Here is a 20246-nt window from a genome sequence, read left to right on the forward strand (position 1 = left end):
CAACATGCCATTTCACAGACGCTTTTATCCAGGCCGTCTGAGTGGGAATAGAACCTGCGATCTACTACAACAACATGCCATTTCACAGACGCTTTTATCCAGACCGTCTGAGTGGGAATAGAACCTGCGATCTACTACAACAACATGCCATTTCACAGACGCTTTTATCCAGACCGTCTGAGTGGGAATAGAACCTGCGATCTACTACAACAACATGCCATTTCACAGACGCTTTTATCCAGACCGTCTGAGTGGGAATAGAACCTGCGATCCTTGGCATTGAAAGCACCATGCTCTATCACTTTAGCCACACAGTTCAACTTTAGTAGTGTTTGAGGTTCACCTAGGAATGGTTTCTTGGACACAGACCAAGCCAACCGACATGTTTGCACACTTGCTACTTACTAAAAAGCATGTTCAATGGATATTCTCCATTGAAAGTCATTAGGCTAATGTCCAGGACACCCCCTCTAGTACAGAAGACAGTCTGTTAATAACACACAATGGTACGATTTACTAAGTGTCTATAAAGCTTGTTATTTTTTACAAGGAATAATACATGAAAGGTAGAACACAAGTTAAACCAAGGTTACGATATTGAAAGTAATTAAAACAGGAGGACCTCCACTTAAACGGTGTGTTTAAAATGTTAAGAGGCATTTCAGTAACTCTTGGTGGACAGTTGAAGTTAATAAAATAGCTTCTCCATTGTTTAAGGTTTTGTTAACCCCAAAAGGGCCTGAACACAGACCGTAAAAACGGTTAAGGACCTTTGAGAAAATACCTGTTTTCCTTCTTGAAGGTCTAGTGAGTTAACTAGGACACACCGATCTAACAACTGTCTCTCTGTAGTGCTGTGGGGTGTTGTGGAGTGGGCCTCGAATAAGACATTCTACAGGGATAGAGCATTTCCAGCGTGAAGCCAGTCCTCCATCTTGTCACAGAATAGTGATTATACAACGTTGTAGCTGGGGCCTTGGACACAGCTGTATTAGTGCCCCTAGACAATGTGCTGAAAATGCTTTTTGTCCTCCCAGAATGAGTACATTAGACAGCAAAGTGCAGCCTACACGGTTGTGCTGTGCAGGGAGATTAAAAAAGTCTGCTCCCGAAATGGCATCCTATTCCCTGTATAGTGCACTTTTTACCAGAACCCTATGCTCTGACTGTGCCCTATGCTCTGACTGTGCCCTATGCTCTGGCTGAGCCCTATGCTCTGGCTGAGCCCTATGCTCTGACTGTGCCCTATGCTCTGGCTATACCCTATGCTCTGACTGTGCCCTATGCACTGGCTGTGCCCTATGCTCTGACTGCCCTATGCTCTGGCTGTGCCCTATGCTCTGACTGTGCCCTACGCTCTGACTGTGCTCTATGCTCTGACTGTGCCCTATGCTCTGACTGCCCTATGCTCTGACTGTGCCCTATGCTCTGACTGTGCCCTATGCTCTGACTATGCCCTATGCTCTGACTGTGCCCTATGCTCTGACTGTGCCCTATGCTCTGACTGTGCCCTATGCTTTGGCTGTGCCCTATGCTCTGGCTGTGTCCTATGCTCTGACTGTGCCCTATGCTTTGGCTGTGCCCTATGCTCTGGCTGTGCCCTATGCTCTGGCTGTGCCCTATGCTCTGACTGTGCCCTATGCTCTGACTGTGCCCTATGCTCTGGCTGTGCCCTATGCTCTGACTGTGCCCTATGCTTTGGCTGTGCCCTATGCTCTGGCTGTGTCCTATGCTCTGGCTGTGCCCTATGCTCTGGCTGTGCCCTAGGCTCAAGTTCAAATCAAAGTATATTTGTCACATGCGCCGAATAGACCTTACAGTGAAATGCTTACTTACAGGCTCTAACCAATAGTTCAAAAAAGGTATTAGGTGAACAATTAGGTAAGTAAAGAAATAAAACACCGGTTAATCAGGCTCATTGAGGTAGTATGTACAAGTAGATATGGTTAAAGTGACTATGCATATATGATGAACAGAGAGTAGCAGTAGCGTAAAAAAGAGGGGTTGGGAGGTGGTGGGACACAATGCAGATAGCCCGGTCAGTCAATGTGCGGGAGCACTGGTTGGTCGGTCCAATTGAGGTAGCATGTACAAGTAGATATAGTTAAAGTGACTATGCATATATGCTAAAAGGAGAGTAGCAGCAGCGTAAAAAGAGGGGTGGGGGGGGCACACAATGCAAATAGTCCGGGTAGCCATTTCATAGCCTGCCTGGGCAAATCTGAGTTCTCCCTCACTCTTCTTCCCTTGTGTCTGTTGCTCCTGCAGGTCGGTGAATGGAGTGTACAGGATCGGCCTCTTTGCCCTCAAGGACATGAGCAGTGGCACGGAGCTCACCTACGACTACAACTTCCACTCCTTCAACACTGAAGAGCAGGTGGGTGTGGCGGCACATCAACCATTTTCCCTGATCCACTCCCAGTTACAGCCCCAATTTAGCCTTGTTCCAGATCTGTTTGTGCCGCGGCAAAAAATTTATCTGGGTTGTTTTAGCATCCAAGAGCCCACTCTCCACACCGTTCCCTTTTCCTGTTTTTGGCACACACTTCACATTCCTTTACCTGTGTCACCTCTTACCTTGAACTTCTCTCCCCTTACATTCTCCCTCCTACTGCTGCTTACTTCTTTCTACTCCCCTATCTCTACTCCCTTCTCTCTACTCTCCTCTCTCTACTCCCGTCTCGCTACTCCCCTCTCTACTCCCCGCTCTCTACTCCCCTCTCTACTCCCCTCTCGCTCTCCCTCTCTCTCTCTCTACTCCCCTCTCGCTCTCCCTCTCTCTACTCCCCTCTCTCTACTCCCCTCTCTCACTATACTCCCCTCTCCCTCTCTCTCTCTCTCTCTCTCTCTACTCCCCTCTCTCTACTCCCTTCTCTTTCTACTCCCCCTCTCTCTCTGCTCCCCTCTCGCTCTCCGTCTCTCTCTACTCCCCTCTCTCTCTACTCCCCCTCTCTCTCTACTCCTCTCTCTCTCTCTACTCCTGTCTCTCTCTACTTCCCTCTCTCTCCCTACTCCCCTCTCGCTCTCCCTCTCTCTCTCTACTCCCCTCTCTCTCTCTACTCCACCTTTCTCTCTACTCCCCTCTCTCTCTCCTCCCCGCTCTCTACTCCCATCTCTCCCCCTCTCTCTACTCCCTCTCTCTCTCTACTCTCCTCTCTCTCTCGCTTTCCCTCTCTCGCTCTCCCTCTCTCTCTCTACTCCCCTCTCTCTCTCTACTCCACCTTTCTCTCTACTCCCCTCTCTCTCTCCTCCCCGCTCTCTACTCCCATCTCTCCCCCTCTCTCTACTCCCCTCTCTCTCTCTACTCTCCTCTCTCTCTCGCTTTCCCTCTCTCGCTCTCCCTCTCTCTCTACTCCCATCTCTCTCTGTCTTCCCCGCTCTCTACTCCCATCTCTCCCTCTCTCTCTCTACTCCCCTCTCTCTCTCTACTCCCATCTCTTTCTTTTCTTCTCTCTCGCTCTCTCTCTCTCCTCCCCGCTCTCTCTCTACTCCCCTCTCTCTCTACTCCCCTCTCTCTCTCTCTCCTCCTCTTTTTCTTTACTCCCCTTGTTCTCTCTACTCCCCTCGCTCTCTCCCCTCTCTCTCTCGCTCTCTCTACTCCCCCCTCTCTCTCTAATCCCCTCTCTCTCTCTCTACTCCCCTCTCTCTCTACTTCCGTCTCTCTCTACTCCCATCTCTCTCTCTCTTTACTCCCCTCTCTCTCTCTACTCCCCTCTCTCTCTACTTCCGTCTCTCTCTTTCTCTATTCCCCTCTCTCTACTCCCCTCTACTCCCTCTCTCTCTACTCCCCTCTCTTTCTCTACTCCCCTCTCTCTCTCTCTCTCTACTCGCCTCTCTTTCTCTACTCCACTCGCTCTCTCTCTCTACTCCACTCTCTCTCTCTCCTCCCCTCTCTTTCTCTACTCCCCTCTCTCTCTCTACTCCCCTCTCTCTCTCTACTCCCCTCTCTCTCTCTACTCCCCTCTCTTTCTCTACTCCACTCACTCTCTCTCTACTACCCTCTCTCTCTCTCCTCCCCTCTCTTTCTCTACTCCCCTCTCTCTCTCTACTCCCCTCTCTCTCTCTACTCCCCTCGCTCTCTCTCGCTCTCACTCTCTCTACAGCAAGTGTGTAAATGTGGCTCAGAGGGCTGCCGGGGCATCATCGGAGGGAAAAGCCAGCGAATCAACGGGATGCCTGGAAAGACAGGCGGGGCACGGCGGCTGGGTCGACTCAAGGAGAAACGCAAGTCCAAGCACCAGCTGAAAAAACGAGTGCGTGTAAGGGAGAGAGACTAGAAGAAATGTTATATCAGGTGTCTTGCTACTGCCACTGCAATGGGTCTTTGATATTTACCGTCATCAAACGTTTTAACACAGCGTTTTTATGGAGCCTAAAAGCAAAGACATTGTATTCTGTTCCTAAATCAGTCAATATTTTGCCATGTCTTTAGCTCTGTAACCTAGAGAGCGGCTAAGTTTATTTTAAGGGGCACTGTGCATGTAGAACAGAGTAGTTCTTTGTTTCAAAGGAGCTTTTTCTGGGGTGGAAGGTTCGATTAAAAAAATGACATGGACTTGAATAGTGAGAGGGCTGGACTGAACAGCAGCATAGGATCAGTACTCCTTTATCTCTCACTCTCCCCCTCTTCTCCTTTCCCAAGGAGGAGGATTCAAGTGACAGCAGCATAGGATCAGTAGTCCTTTATCTCTAACTCCCCCTCTTCTCTTTTCCCAAGGAGAAGGATTCAAGTGACATCAGCATAGGATCAGTACTCCTCTATCTCTAACTCTCCCCCTCTTCTCCTTTCCCAAGGAGGAGGATTCAAGTGACAGCATAGGATCAGTACTCCTTTATCTCTAACTCTCTCCCTCTTCTCTTTTCCCAAGGAGGAGGATTCAAGTGACAGCAGCAAGTTTTATCCCCACCTTCTTATGAAACCCATGTCCAACAGAGAGAGGTACACACACAGCACACGTGCCAAACGCACCCCATCCGCCCTTCACGCACACATACCCACGCAAACAGAACACACACACTCACCACTCTCTCCCTGTGGCTCAGGAACTTTGTGCTGAAGCACTGTGTGTTCCTACTGAGGAACTGGGAGAAGATGAGGGAGAAGCAGGAGCTGTTGAAGAGGGAGGGCGAGAGGGAGGCCAGTGGTGGCCTGTCCATCTACACACGCTGGGGAGGAGTCATCCGCGACGATGGAAACATCAAGTCAGGTGTGTGTGTGTGTGTGTGTGTGTGTGTGTGTGTGTGTGTGTGTGTGTGTGTGTGTGTGTGTGTGTGTGTGTGTGTGTGTGTGTGTGTGTGTGTGTGTGTGAGGCGTCAAGGGTGTGTGAGACCCCACATGTGCAGGAAAACAGAACTAGAATGAATAGAATAATCATTCTATACTGAACAGAAATATGAACGTAACAGGTAAAGTGTTGGTCCCATGTTTCATGAGCTGAAATAAAAGATCCTCAAAATTTTAAACATTTTGTGCAGAAATTAGTTTACATCCCGGTTAGTGAGCATATCTCCCTTGCCAAGATAATCCATCCACCTGACAGGTGTGGCATATCAAGAAGCTGATTAAACAGCATGATCATTACACAGGTGCACCTTGTACTGTTGACACACAACCCAATGCCACAGATGCCTCAAGTTGAGGGAGCATGTAATTGGCATGCTAACTGCAGGAATGTCCACCAGAGTGGTTGCCAGAGAATTGAATGTTCATTTCTCTACTATAAGCCGCCTCCAACATTGTTTTTGAGAATTTGGCAGTATGTCCAACCAACCTCACAACCACAGAACACGTGTAACCACGCCAGCCCAGGACCTCCACATCAGACCTCCACATTACCTGTGGGCTCGTCTGAGACCAGCCGCCCGGACAGCTGATGAAACTGAGGAGTATTTCTGTCTGTAATAAAGCCCTTTTGTGGGGTAACTCATTCTGATTGGCCCATGCCGAATCATGTGAAATCCAGAGATTAGGGCCGAATGAATGTATTTCAATTGGCTGATTTCCCTACAGTTCATATAACTCAGTAAAATTGTTGAAATTGTTGCGTTTATATTTTTGCTCAGTATATTTCTATATGCAGGAATGTGCCAGGGGTAAGTTTTCCCAAAAGCTTTGTAGCACTAAGATAATATTTAATCCCTTCCCTACAATAGACTTATGATGACGTTAGTGCTACAAAGCTTTTCGGAGAAACCCCAGTTAAATCCGGAATATGAATGCTGTTTTTTGTATGTGGCGTCGAGGGGAGTGTTTGTCGACTCAATCGCCCTGTGCGTGTGTCCCTTTGTCTCCGCAGACGTGTTCCTGACACAGTTCTCGGCGCTACAGACGTCCCGGTCGGTGCGCACGCGGAGGCTGGCGGCGGCCGAGGAGAACACGGAGGTCACCCGCACCGCCCGCCTGGCGCACATCTTCAAGGAGATCTGTGACATGATCACCAGCTACAAGGGTCAGTGACAAATTTAATTTCTGAATCACATTTTTGAACGTGATGCAGAAGTTTACAATTGGTGGAATCATGCCATATTTAGACTAGATAATGTTAAACCAGGTTGGAATGGGAAGCAATGAAATGAGGTATCAGTCTACTCGGTGACACCTACAGAACACAACTCTGAAGAGTTTACGTAAATATTAACATTGTAGCTGTTATCGCGGGACTGCGACTGTGTGAAATCACCTCCCCAATCAGCCTATTGTGTGTATTGACATTCATATGGCACTGTACAGCTTTACCTAAGGATTGGGGATCAATGAAATGGGGTACCAGTCTACTCAATACCCAAGATATTTATCAGACTCCAAAACATCCACGCAGTATTGTTTTTCCTCGGGAATAGTGTTCAATACACATAGGTTGACAATAAATGTGGCTCAATTCACAGTTGTTTCAGAGTCAAGCAATAATAGCTACGGCGTTAAAGTTCTCTGGGTGTCACTAAGTAGACTGATACCCCATGTCAGTGATCCACAATCCATAGGTAAGGCTGTACAGTTAAATAAGTATGTCCCCAATGCAATTTTAAAGTATAATAGATCCAGTGTGATTTCAACAGATTTTTGTCAAATTAACAAATTATTGTCTTTTGTTGATTTTATATAACAACATTCCAACCTCGTTTAGCATGATCTATTAAATTATGGTATAATTCTACTATTTGTATTGATTTGCCTCACTGTCAATTACATACTTTTTATTTTGAAGGCTAACTGCTAAGTCTGCTATTGTGGCTAATCCATATTATGGCTAGCTTCACATAGAACATTGTTTGGATCCATGAGCTAGCTGGCATTTATTCATGACCAGCACTGAAGGTGCGCGAGACAACTTTATCAGCATCGTAGTATACGTATCGATGAATCATTGTGGCATATGAAATATGAGGGATAGTGTAATCAATGTGTAATAACTATGTAAAATGATTACGTGACGTAAGGTCATATTCAGGTCCTGATTGTTGACCAATCTATTTCACACATCAAATAGTGTTATTTGATGTGTATCTTTTTTGACACGCAAAGACCCAAAATGCATTCCATAGAAATCCTGGTTGAGAATGAAACGACTGAACAAATTAACAATGAGCAAGTAAGTGAAATAAATAGGTTTTGATTTGACTGATAATGGGGACAAACTTTTTGGCCATTGTGTATGTGCGTGTGTGTGTGTGACCTTTATTTAACTAGGCAAGTCAGTTAAGAACAAATTCTTATTTACAATGACGACCTACCCCGGTCAAACCTGGACGACGCTGGTCCAATTGTGCGCCGCCCTATGGGACTCCCAATCACAGCCGGATATGATACAGCCTGGATTCGAACCAGGGACTGTAGTGATGCCTCTTGCACTGAGATGCAGTGCCTTAGACCGCTGCGTCCGTGTGTGTGTGTTAACTATTTAACTGTACAAACAATGTCATACCGGTGCATCACTAGTTTCCGCATATGTTGAGCGCTTGTTGGCTGCATTTCCTTCACTCTGCAATCCAACTCATCCCTAACCATCTCAATTGGGTTGAGGTCAGGTGATTGTGGGGGCCAGGTCTTCTGATGATCACTCTCCTTCTTGGTCAAATAGCCCTTACACATCCTGGAGGAGTGTTGGGTCATTATCCTGTTGAAAAACAAATGATAGTCCAACTAAGCGCAAACCAGATGGGATGGTGTATCGCTGCAGAATGCTGTGGTAGCCATGCTGGTTAAGTGTGCCTTGAATTCTAAATGAATCACTGACAGTATCACCAGCAAAGCACCTCCACACCATCACACCTCCTCCTCCATGCTTCGCGGTGGGAACCACACATGCAGATATCATCTGTTCACTTACTCTGTTTCACAAAGACACAGCAGTTGGAACCAAAAATCTCAAATTTGGACTCATCAGACCAAAGGACAGATATCCACCAGTCTAATGTCCATTGCGCGTGTTTCTTGGCCCAAGCAAGTCACTTCTTCTTATCGGTGTCCTTTAGTAGTGGTTTCTTTGCAGCGATTCAACCATGAAGGCCTGATTCACGCAGTCTCCTCTGAACAGTTGATGTTGAGATGTGTGTGTTACTTGAACTCTGTGAAGCATTTATGTGGGCTGCAATTTCTGAGGCTGGTAACTCTAGTGAACTTATGCTTAGCCGCAGAGGTAACTCTGGGTCTTCCTTTCCTGTGCCGGTCTTCATGAGAGCCAGTTTCATCATTGCGCTTGATGGTTTTTGCGACTGCACTTGTAGAAACTTTAAAAGTTTAAAATTTTCCAGATTTACTGACCTTCATGTCTTAAAGTAATGATGGACTGTTGTTTCTCTTTGCTTATTTGAGCTGTTCTTGCCATAATATGGACTTGGTCTTTTACCAAATAGGGTGATTTTCTTTATACTACCCATACCTTGTCGCAACACAACTGATGGGCTCAAACGCATTATGAAGGAAAGAAATTTCACAAATTAATTTTTAACAAGGCACATCCTGTTAATTGGAATGCATTCCAGGTGACTACCTCATGAAGCTGGTTGAGAGAATGCCAAGAGTGTGCAAAGCTGTCATCAAGGCAAAGGGTGGCTACTTTGAAGAATTTCAAATATATTATGATTTGTTTAACACTTCTGGTTACTACATGATTTCATATGTGTTTTTTCATGGTTCTGACGTCTTCACTATTATTCTACAAATAAAAACCCTTAAACGAGTAGGTGTGTCCAAACTTTTGACTGGTACTGTATATTTTCAGCACCAGGCGCTGTTCACCTCCTGTTAATTGCGTTTCAGCGGCTCCCTACAAAATGGCCCGCTGCCTGCTTTATTAGTTATTAGTCTCCTGCATTCTCTCTCCTCATGAATTAAGTTAATATGTAACTTTTGCATTATTTAGGTGGTGTAACTTCCTTCTTGGAACATTGCATTTTGGAATTTTTGCATGTCGGGCCCGAGATGTTTTTATTATCATTTTAAATGAAAAAAATATTAATCATTATTTTGGGGGGCTTTGTGTGGCCAAATAATATTGCAGGCGGGGCAGACTTGGCCCACGGGCCGCCAGTTGGGGAACCCAGCTGTAAGGGATGGCAGAGCTTTGTGTGTACACGGGTGTGGGTGTGTGAGCCTTCCCTGTAAACACCAACCACCCCTCCAGCATACTCACACTCTCTCGATTACTCACTCACAAACTTGCGCACACACTGAACTCCTTCCTGTAATGAACACGATAGGAGACAGAGAGCTGGTTTCAAGCACAGAGCGCAGCAGGTGTTTATTGGAAGGGACCTTGGGAGAAGGCAGGTAGCTGGGTCCAGGGGCAGGCAGAAGGTCATACACGGTAGGTCCAAGATGGCAACAGTACAGGCAGGGAATTGGCAAAAAGTGTTGAGTGAGGCAGGCAACAACTATCCTACACGGCAGGAGTGAAGGACGGGAAAAAACAGTGCTCTGAGAGAAGTGTCTCAAAACAAACAATACCTCACAGTGATGGGGTGCAAGGAACTGAACTAAATATTCTGGGATGATGACATGCAGGTGTGTGAACAAGTGATTAGAATTCCGGTGATTGGGATCTGGACAGTGAGCTGGAAAGTGATCGATCAGCGTTCTGGGGATCTAAGTGTGAGTTGGGAGTGTGAGTTGGGCGCAGATGTTACACTTCCCATGAACTTCCTAGTCTCTAAACATCCCTGGTGCCTTCAGAGAAACTGGGGTCAAATGGCAAAGACTTGACAAAGTCAACACTTCTGTGTTACGCAACACAGTCTCAACAGGACTCAGTCCATGTGCGTGTACTGACCACTACTACTGGCTTACCTGTTTGGCTTTTGCTTCTACAAACATCTGCTGTTGTAGATCTGATTAAAGTGTGCAGACTCATTTTTCCCTGAGTATATTGATGCACTATAAAAGTAGAAGGTACTCTGCTGAAGATAATGAAACATCTCTCTTTCCATAGACTCAGCTGGTCAGACCCTTGCAGCTCCACTGGTAAACCTACCCTCAAGAAAGCGGTATGTTTTTGCTTGTTTGTTTGTGTGTGCATGCTTGCTCTTTCACCGATGTTTACTGTATGTAGGTGTGTTGTGCAACGCTTTGTGTGTTATCCAACACCCTCAGTGTTCTTATCGCTTCTTGCGACCATTACGATCATGTTTGGATTCATGAGACAAGAGGCACAGTTTTGACTCTCACCCCATGACTCGTGTGTGTGTGTGTGTGTGTGTGTGTGTGTGTGTGTGTGTGTGTGTGTGTGTGTGTGTGTGTGTGTGTGTGTGTGTGTGTGTGTGTGTGTGTGTGTGTGTGTGTGTGTGTGTGTGTGTGTGTGTGTGTGTGTGTGTGTGTGTGTGTGCGTGCGTGCGTGCGTGCGTGCGTGCGTGCGTGCGTGCGTGCGTGCGTGTGTGTCCAGGAACACGCAGTACTATGAGAAGGTGTCAGACCCGCTGGACCTGAGTACCATTGAGAAGCAAATCACCACAGGGCACTACAAGACCGTGGAGGCATTTGACACTGACATGCTCAAAGTGTTCCGCAACGCAGAGGTGGGTCTCCCTCAACCCTCCTCCTTATTGGATATACATAGCCACTGTTCCTTTACACACACACCTAAACACAGAGGACTGTTTTTTACACACACACCTTCACACAGAGGACTCTTTTTTACACACACGCCTAAACACAGAGGACTGTTTTTTACACACACACCTACACACAGAGGACTCTTTTTTACACACACACCTAAACACAGAGGACTGTTTTTTACACACACACCTAAACACAGAGGACTCTTTTTTACACACACACCTACACACAGAGGACTGTTTTTTACACACACACCTAAACACAGAGGACTCTTTTCTTACACACACACCTAAACACAGAGGACTCTTTTTTACACACACACCTAAACACAGAGGACTGTTTTTTACACACACACCTAAACACAGAGGACTCTTTTTTACACACACACCTACACACAGTGGACTCTTTTTTACACACACACCTACACACAGAGGACTGTTTTTTACACACACACCTAAACACAGAGGACTCTTTTCTTACACACACACCTAAACACAGAGGACTCTTTTTTACACACACACCTAAACACAGAGGACTGTTTTTTACACACACACCTAAACACAGAGGACTCTTTTTTACACACACACCTACACACAGTGGACTCTTTTTTACACACACACCTACACACAGAGGACTCTTATTTACATTTGTGTTGTGTGGAGGCTTGTGTGAGTGCCACTCAAATCCTTTGAAGGGTAGTCAACCCTATAGACAGGTGGGTTATTTAGCAACAAAATTCAATGTGTGCACAACCATAGATCAAAACAGGCGGGTTTGGCTTTACAATCAAAGGATTGTTGACAACATGTAAACTATATTTCCTCTCCAAATCATTATTGAAAATATACATACATTTGTACAATGAGCACTTGTCTCCCAAATACACCATTACAGTTGGTGGTTAGCTAGCTACCAAATTTTAGCCATATTAGCATCGACGTGATGAATCAAAATGCCTCAAAAGAAGACACGGTATCAATAACAAGAAACAACAAGCTGAAACGAGCCACGATTCCCCACATGGCAGCTTCTTGCCATAGTTGCTATCTGTCTGAAAATGTATCATTTTGCAGGGGTTTAGAATTCTAAGTGGGATTCTGGAAGCCTGGTCAAACTTGTTTAGGTTGCTGTGGTGTAAGCTGGTCTTTTACTTCGCTTTACAAAACACAAACTGTATTTTCCAAATTCTCAACGTCATTGCCCTATGCTCCCTTCATCCTAGCAGAAATACTACGGGAGGAAGTCGTCAGTAGGGAGGGACGTGTGCCGGCTGAGGAAGGCCTACTACGGCGCGCGCCACGAAGCCGCTGTCCAGATTGACGAAATTGTCGGAGAAACAGCCAGCGAAGCGGACAGTTCGGATTCACTGGAGCGAGACCACGCCCATCATCACCACCACCACGGAGGGGGCTGGCCGGGCTCTCACGACAAGGACGATGACATCATCCGCTGCATCTGCGGCATGTACAAGGACGAGGGCCTGATGATCCAGTGTGAGAAGTGCATGGTGAGAAAGCGTGGGACACAGCCTAACATTGCAGGCTCCGAGTTTAACCTGTTGTTGAATGTTAGCCTAACTGAATATGGATATAACTGAATATCAGTTCCTTACTGAATCCATGAGGCAATATACAGTTTGGATTCCAAATACCTGCCTGTTGATTCTGAGTGACTGGTGAGTGTTCCTGTCAGTGGAAGAAATGTTTTTGAGAGCACGAGTTGATTGTGGGAAAGATGACTAAGTGTGGTAGTCTAATATATTGTTAGCGTTAGTTTTGGCTGTGATTGTAGTGTCAGGGTAAACGGTGATGCGTCTGTCTCTCAGGTGTGGCAGCACTTCGACTGCATGCGGCTGGAGGCGGAGGTGGAACACTACCTGTGTGAGCAGTGCGACCCCCGACCTGTGGACAGGGTGAGTGTTGTCCCCCTTAACCTAATCTCAATCACACCCCATGGTCTATAGGAACCAGAAGTTGGAACCAGTTCAGGGAACAGAACAGAAAACTAAATTTTTGGGAGGGGGTGGGGGGCAGAATCAGAACTGGGAACGAAAGCGATCTATACTATTCTGGAACATAACCGTTATTTTAAAAGCATGGGATCTGGTTAATAATGTTATTTTACGTTCCGGGCATTTTCAAGTCCCACCAAAAATGAAACAAAGCACCTATGCAAAGCCCTCACTATGTCACTCAGAAACGTAATTCCAGTGTCTGCTGCCAGCAAAAAATCTTTGCTACTGTGTGTGTGTGTAGGCTACCAGCCCCTCCCTCGCCGGAGCATAGACAACTGTAAGCCTACTGACGTTACAAGCGTGATTCTGAAATTAGGGAGAGACATTTTTAATTAGAGATGAACCTTTTCAATGATAGTTAAGGATACTATAGTTATCACATTTCACATTGAATTTATTAACTACAAAAAGGTAAGATATGTTTTTATTTCTGGTGCCTCTCTGCACACACACAAGTTAGCTAGCTAACTAGCTCTGGTCCAACAATTAAGCCAACTCTCGGAAGGCCAAAGACATTCAAAGTTCCTTCATAAAAGCCACTCCTGCGTAGGTATAATTCTGAGAGGCCTGATTCAGATAATGCAAGTCATAACAAGATGCCCAGCACTTCAAGCCAAGCCTCTTCCTCCACCCTCTCTTGCTCCCCACCCTTGTCTGTCCAATGTGTGTTAACAGCTATAGCTTGCTCACTCCATAGCAAGCTGCTCTATCTGCACTGATTGGTGAAGTAATTCAATGTCGAGCTAAATGTTTGAAAAATATATATGATTTGGTTTAAAAAGGAACAGAAAGGAATGATATAAAACCGTAAGTTTATTTTTGTGTTCAAACCGGTTCTAACTTTATTTTGCTGGTCAGAACAATGGAATGAAACGAAATGATTCAGAATGAAACAATTGGAAAATTATTTCCATTCCAACCCCTCAAAGAAACTGGAAGGTCACAGGTGGGTTATCAGACGATGGGTGTTTCTCAATATGCGTACTACTATTCTCCACACTCATGTTCCGAGTGCATTCTTTATGGACGCTCTCTTGAGTGCGTTCTTGTGAGGACGAGTGTGGATAAAATATTACATTTGAGATCCAGTTTGCTCTATTGACTTACAATGGGCTTGCGATCTACGCACACTAAAGTGGGTATTGTAGGCAGGTAAACATGCCAAAATGAGTACTGTATGTATTTATTAATGTATCAAGATAAAATATTGCAATCAGGCAACATATGAGATGTGAATGGGCAACATTTCATTCCAAAGTCTGAGTTTATTTTCTCCTCTTGAGCTCAAATAATGTCCGCCATTAATTTCAATAAACGTTTGCGCCTCAATCTTTGATTTGGAACTCATTCTCCTACCCTCCTGTGCATCAATTTGCGTGCTCATAGCACGGTAGTATGCATATTGCGAAACAGCCCATGAGAGATGTGTTCAGTCAGTGACGAAAAAGGTGATATGCACATCCCAAAACTAAGATAATCAAATCACTTTTTTTTAAAGTGCATTTAACAGTCACAACACACTTTACCGAAAGTGTCAATAAAGGGGCAATATGCAGTTGAAACTAACAAAGCGTCACCCTGCCACTGATTTGGAAAACAGTGGAGGGATGGGGGTGTACAACCAATCTCAAATGTATACACAGAGCTATGGATTCAAGGACTGACCATCCATGATATCAAATGTACAGTATTAACCATGTTTTGAGGCTACACAGTATTTGTTTACAATTACATTGCTTACCAACAATGGAGTAAGACAATGTTATATTTTGGTTTCTGATAGGGAATGACAGTTGAACTAAGCTCATAAGGCATTTCATAAGTTATATTCTTCAAGAAACAATGGGTATATATAATCAGTAATTTACAAGTCCAAAAATGGATGTACCAATCGCAGATTGCTCCTTGTAAAATGTATCAGGGAATAGGGTGCCATTTGGGACATAGCCATTGTTGTTTCAGATACTCCACTCCTTACAGGTGGTTATTTCAAAGGAATGCTTTGTCTTTTGTTTTATCTTCTTGTTTGATCTGATGTCATATCCTGTCCCGTTGGTGCTCCAGGAGGTGCCAATGCTGCCCCAGCCCAGCTACGCCCAGTCTGGCTCAATCTACTACATCTGTCTGCTGCGAGACGAACTGCTGCTGCACCAAGGTATGGAAGGGGACTATAACCATGGCAGCCTATGCCCTATATAGTGCACTACTTTTGAACGGGCCCTGCTCAGAAGTACAGGGCTCTGGTCAAAAGTAGTGCATTATATAGGTAATAGCATGCCATTTCGGACGAGTTTTTTTGTCAGTTGCACAGCTTGCCTTGAGGAATAATTGTTGTATAGCAACTTGGGGTGTGATAAATGTTCCTTGTACCGGCTTCCCGAGTGGCGCAGCACTCTATAAGTCTCTATATCACAGTGTTGCGGCATCACTACAGCCTGGGGTTCGATCGCAGGCTGTATCACAGCCGGCCGTGACCCAGCGTTGTCCGTGTTTGGCGAGGCTTTTGCCCAGGGGGGGGGGGGGGGCTTTACTTGGCCCATCGCGCTCTAGCAACTCCTTGTGGCGGGCAGGCTAACTTCGGTCGTCAGTTGAACAGTATTTCCTCCGACACATTGGTGCAGCTGGCTTCCGGGTAAAGCGAGCGAGTGTTCGGCTTGAAGTGCGGCTTGGTCGGTCATGTTTCAGAGGACGCATGACTCAACCTTTCCCGAGCCCGTTGGGGAGTTGCAACGATGAGACAAGATCGTAATCCCGAAATTGGGGAGAAAAAAAGGGTAATTTAAAAAAAAAAAAATGTATAAATAAAAATCATGATAATGTTATGTAACCTGTCTGACCAGGTGACTGTGTGTACCTGATGAGGGACAGCAGACGCACCCCAGAGGGCCAGCCAGTCAGGCAGTCCTACCGTCTCCTGTCCCATGTCAACAGAGACAAGCTAGACATCTTCCGCATCGAGAAACTCTGGAAGAGTGAAAAGTAAGGGAGGGGGAAAAGGGAACGCCCCATTGAGCCAGCGCTGAGCAACTTCAGCGATTTCATTGCTGTATTTTTGCCTCTGACACGCTCTTGTCTCTTTGTGTGGGTGCCCTGTAGGGGTGAGAGGTTTGCCTTTGGCCATCATTACTTCAGGCCCCACGAGACGCACCACTCGCCCTCGCGCCGCTTCTACCACAACGAGCTGTTCCGTGTGCCACTCTACGAGATCATCCCTCTGGAGGCCGTGGTCGGGACCTGCTGCGTCCTCGATCTCTACACCTACTGCAAAGGTGAGACTCACGCACGCACACACACACACTTTGTAAGGGAGTTCAAAACAAACACACTGAGCTAACACACATAATTACCTAACCTGACCTGTGGTGCGTTTGTTTTTTTCTCAGGGCGGCCGAAAGGAGTGAAGGAGCAGGACGTGTACATCTGCGACTACCGCCTGGACAAGTCGGCGCACCTCTTCTACAAGATCCACCGCAACCGCTTCCCCGTGTGCACTAAGCCCTACGCCTTCAACCACTTCCCCAAGAGGCTGGCCCCCAAGAGAGACTTCTCAGTAAGAGGGTCCAAGAGGAGGGGTGGGGGTTGTTTGTATTGAAGTGTCCGTATGTAGTTTTAGTGAGGCTAGTTTGATGAGGTAGTATTGATATAAGGTTCCGTTATGGGCTTGAATTGAGTGCAATTAGAGAAGTGTATCAAATTTGTTTTGTCAAAGAGGTAGATTGGGCATCAGTGACGACTGATATGTGCTCACCGTACTTTTCGTGGGTGTTTTTGCAAACCGTTAGTTATCCTAAGAGAGAAGATTGGGATCCAGCTTTATACACAGTTAGTAAAACAAATTGTTAATAATCCCAAAAATGAAGTCCTGTATGAGCAACTTGTAAGTCAATTTAAAGAGCCTTTGTTCCTTTCCAACCTCGCCACAGCCGCACTACGTTCCTGACAACTACAAGAGGAACGGAGGGCGTTCGGCCTGGAAGAGCGAGCGGCCCAAAGGAGTTGGAGAGGCCTGTGAGGACGACGCTTCCCCATGCGACCAGGGTGACGACTTCCGTCCGGAGAGTGGCAACCGAAGACTGGTGGAGGGGGACATGGACACTGCCCATGAAGAACCCACACTCCCTACCGCTGTCCAACCCACGCGACCAGATGGGCCAAGGGATGGAGAAGAGGAGGAGGCGGGGCAGGAGGTAGAGAAGCATAGGGAGCTGGAGGAAGGTACGGCAGAGAGAGGAGTTGACGTGCTGGAGCTCCTCCCCTCCATGTCTTCCTCACCCCTCCATCACTCCGGACTGGGCAGGAGGGAGGCGCAAAGGGATCGGCTAAACAAGATTCTGCTGGATCTGCTACACAGAACACCCAATAAGAACGGTGAGCAGGCAATGAGGAAATGGGTATTACGACAGAGGGGTGGTTTGATGAAGAATGGAAACTGTTGAGTTGATGAAGGGGAAATATCAGACAGTTAACTGAACGTGTCATTGGTGTTTGGTAACTTCTCTCTCTTCTTCCAACAGCCATAGATGTCACTTATCTTCTAGAGGAGGGGTCAGGACGGCGATTACGTAGACGGACACTTGGATTCGGAGACTTTGTGGGTAGAAAATGATGTTGCCACTTACCTGGCAAGCACATTCCCCTTTCATTTACTTGGGAGAGGTGGGGGGGAAATGGAAAGAGGGAAGACGACATTTACAAAGAGAAGGTCACCACAAAGTGAAAAGGTTGGTCCCCTTCTCTTAGCTCCCCTTCAGGTGGTGTCCCCTCTTCCCCAACCTTTCATCTCAAGTGATGAAACAACTCAACAAATGAATGGTTTGAAGCAGTGCACTCAGCAGTCGTGATCATTGATAACAGTTTTGTAGGGGACTCAAGGACTTCTCAGGAGGGTGGACCCAGACTTATTGAAGTACGATGCAAATGCATATTTTATTTTTAATTTTTTTACATAGGAAAATGTACCCCATGCACTTAAAAATGCGCATTGAACATATATTCATCAAAGACAGCCCTGTTACTTGGGACAGAGAGACAATTACATAGGTGTCACATTATCCATACATGGCTCATCAGTGCAACCTTGAGTCAATTATTTTTGATGAGCAAAATAAAGGAACAAAGTGGTACTGAACATGGCTGTGGCATGCAGCCACAGACTCATATTGACTTCGATTTTTTAAACAACATCAAATGGTAATGAGAACACTGGAGACTGGCGCACCCTAGTGGGACTAAGTGGTGATGACAAGCTAAACGTAGGGTTAATGTACCAGGACTATCCTCAGAGGCTATGCAGTGTACAGTAAGCATACACTGTTGACGATGAACTTGGAGAGAAGCAGCAGGAACGAGGTTGGTCAACTGCACTTTGGTACCATGGATATTGTTGGCGCTCTATAATGTATCAACGAGACACACTAACACACAGTATTGGATGATCCAGTCTGAAAAGCAACTTAATAAGTATATTATCTTATATATATATATATATAGGAACAGAGAAGAAAGGACGGGAGAATGGCTGGTGGTCTTTGAGAAGATGGAGTGTGCGCTTTTGGTCAGTCAAGTGTCTTGTTTGGTTTGTGAGGCAGTCCACTTCACCCCTCTTTCTGAAGTACCTGATTCACCAGCTTAACTAAGTCAGGTGGCGGAACACTGGCTCTTACTGTAACGCCTTAGAACGCCGTGATCCCTGACTGCCTTGCGTGAGTGTGTGCGTATGTGTATGCACATTTATGTGTCAGTAATCTGCCAGAATTCTTGAAGAAAAAAAGAAAAAAATTAAGGGCTTGATGGCAATTAACATTTTATGGGAAATTATGGAAACATAAAATGTATCGTGGTGGTCATATTTTCATATATTCTGTGAGGGGTATTTGTTGGGAGGGAGGAATTCTAGCTGTACATTTTATTCTTCAAATGTGTTCTGGTTGCCATGGAGAATACTTTTAAATAATTTGTGTGATTTGATGAGATTTCTTTTTTCCAAACACTTCTGTTTAAAATGGGACTTTGACCGAAATGTCCTATCAAGATGGACTGACAGGACGAGAGAGTAAAGAAACTGACAGAAAGAGGACAGAAAGTTGTACAGTGCCAAGTTATGTATATACAGACTGGGATTATGTGAGAAGTGTCTCCAAAAGCAATATCTTGATAACAGATTTTGTGTATTATTGTATTGTACAGAACTCAGACCCATATGTATTATTATAATGATTGTCTGCCATTTGTATTACTATAATCGAGACACTTAAGCTTGAAGGAGAAAGAAGAGGTGTTTTTGTCCAGTAAAATGTACCACAACTGTCCTAAATGAATGACAAGAATTTTAACTGAATTTATGTTCCCTAAAAATGAAATTCATCTATGTACTGCATGAGCGGGAAGAATGTCAAACGAACTTCATAAAAGGCATTGGGACATAAGTGACTCTGAAATTACATCTGTCGCTGTAATAATTAATATCAATAATTTTACTTTTGAGGAGAAAATATGCTCCTTGTTTTTGCTGCAAAGTGTTGAACACTAAAAAAACAAACCAACATAAAAATGTTATGATATTATGAAAGATGACAGAAACAAAAGTATAACTGTCAGCGAAATAAGTTCTTCCTTTTTGGTTCTGTTTTTGTGATAGCAGTCATAAATATGATGCTTGTGCTTGTAGGCTATTTGTGTGTTTTGTGTGATTTGTTTAGTTATTTTTTAGACAATCACAAAATAAGATGCAAGCAATTGTAAATGGGCAGACTGGCAGACATTTTGTGATGTGTACAGTTTGTCAACTTCTTCCACTCGTTAAAAGTTTGTAATTATGATTCTAAAGTCATGAAAATTCTGTTGGTTTTTACTTTTTGTTTTATATTCTATTTGGGTTTTTTTTTTTTTTTAATAAAAAGCACTACATTATTGTGAATGTTTATTTTGCCTTGACTTTTTGATCATGTTTAAAGGAATTGTTCAATTGTGTTCTGGATTTCCTTAATATAATTCAGGTGAATTTATAAGCAAAGTCGTAAGTTTACATACACCTTAGCCAAATACATTTACCCTCAGTTTTTCACAATTCCTGACATTTAATGCTAGTACAAATTCCCAGTCTTAGGTCAGTTAGGAACACCACTTTATTTTAAGAATGTGAAATGTCAGAATAATAGTAGAGAGAATGATTTATTTCAGCTT

The 20246-nt window shown here is 45.0% G+C and overlaps 1 protein-coding gene across 1 annotated transcript in view; it reads left to right on the forward strand.

Annotated features, from left to right (window-relative positions):
- LOC135552420 (histone-lysine N-methyltransferase ASH1L-like) overlaps positions 1 to 19986 on the forward strand; it is a 44203-nt gene extending 24217 nt beyond the window's left edge. Inside the window, 15 exon segments of the mRNA XM_064984015.1 lie at positions 2269 to 2377; positions 4104 to 4259; positions 4869 to 4939; positions 5044 to 5207; positions 6297 to 6449; positions 10428 to 10482; positions 10878 to 11010; positions 12276 to 12557; positions 12876 to 12962; positions 15129 to 15219; positions 15905 to 16043; positions 16161 to 16333; positions 16448 to 16614; positions 16988 to 17432; positions 17579 to 19986. Coding sequence (XP_064840087.1) covers positions 2269 to 2377; positions 4104 to 4259; positions 4869 to 4939; positions 5044 to 5207; positions 6297 to 6449; positions 10428 to 10482; positions 10878 to 11010; positions 12276 to 12557; positions 12876 to 12962; positions 15129 to 15219; positions 15905 to 16043; positions 16161 to 16333; positions 16448 to 16614; positions 16988 to 17432; positions 17579 to 17670 — 2317 coding nt within the window. The 3' untranslated portion in view covers positions 17671 to 19986.
- The last annotated feature ends 260 nt before the right edge of the window (positions 19987 to 20246 follow it).

The sequence above is a fragment of the Oncorhynchus masou genome, chromosome 13 (assembly GCF_036934945.1).
Source record: "Oncorhynchus masou masou isolate Uvic2021 chromosome 13, UVic_Omas_1.1, whole genome shotgun sequence".
Classification (NCBI taxonomy): Eukaryota; Metazoa; Chordata; class Actinopteri; order Salmoniformes; family Salmonidae; genus Oncorhynchus; species Oncorhynchus masou.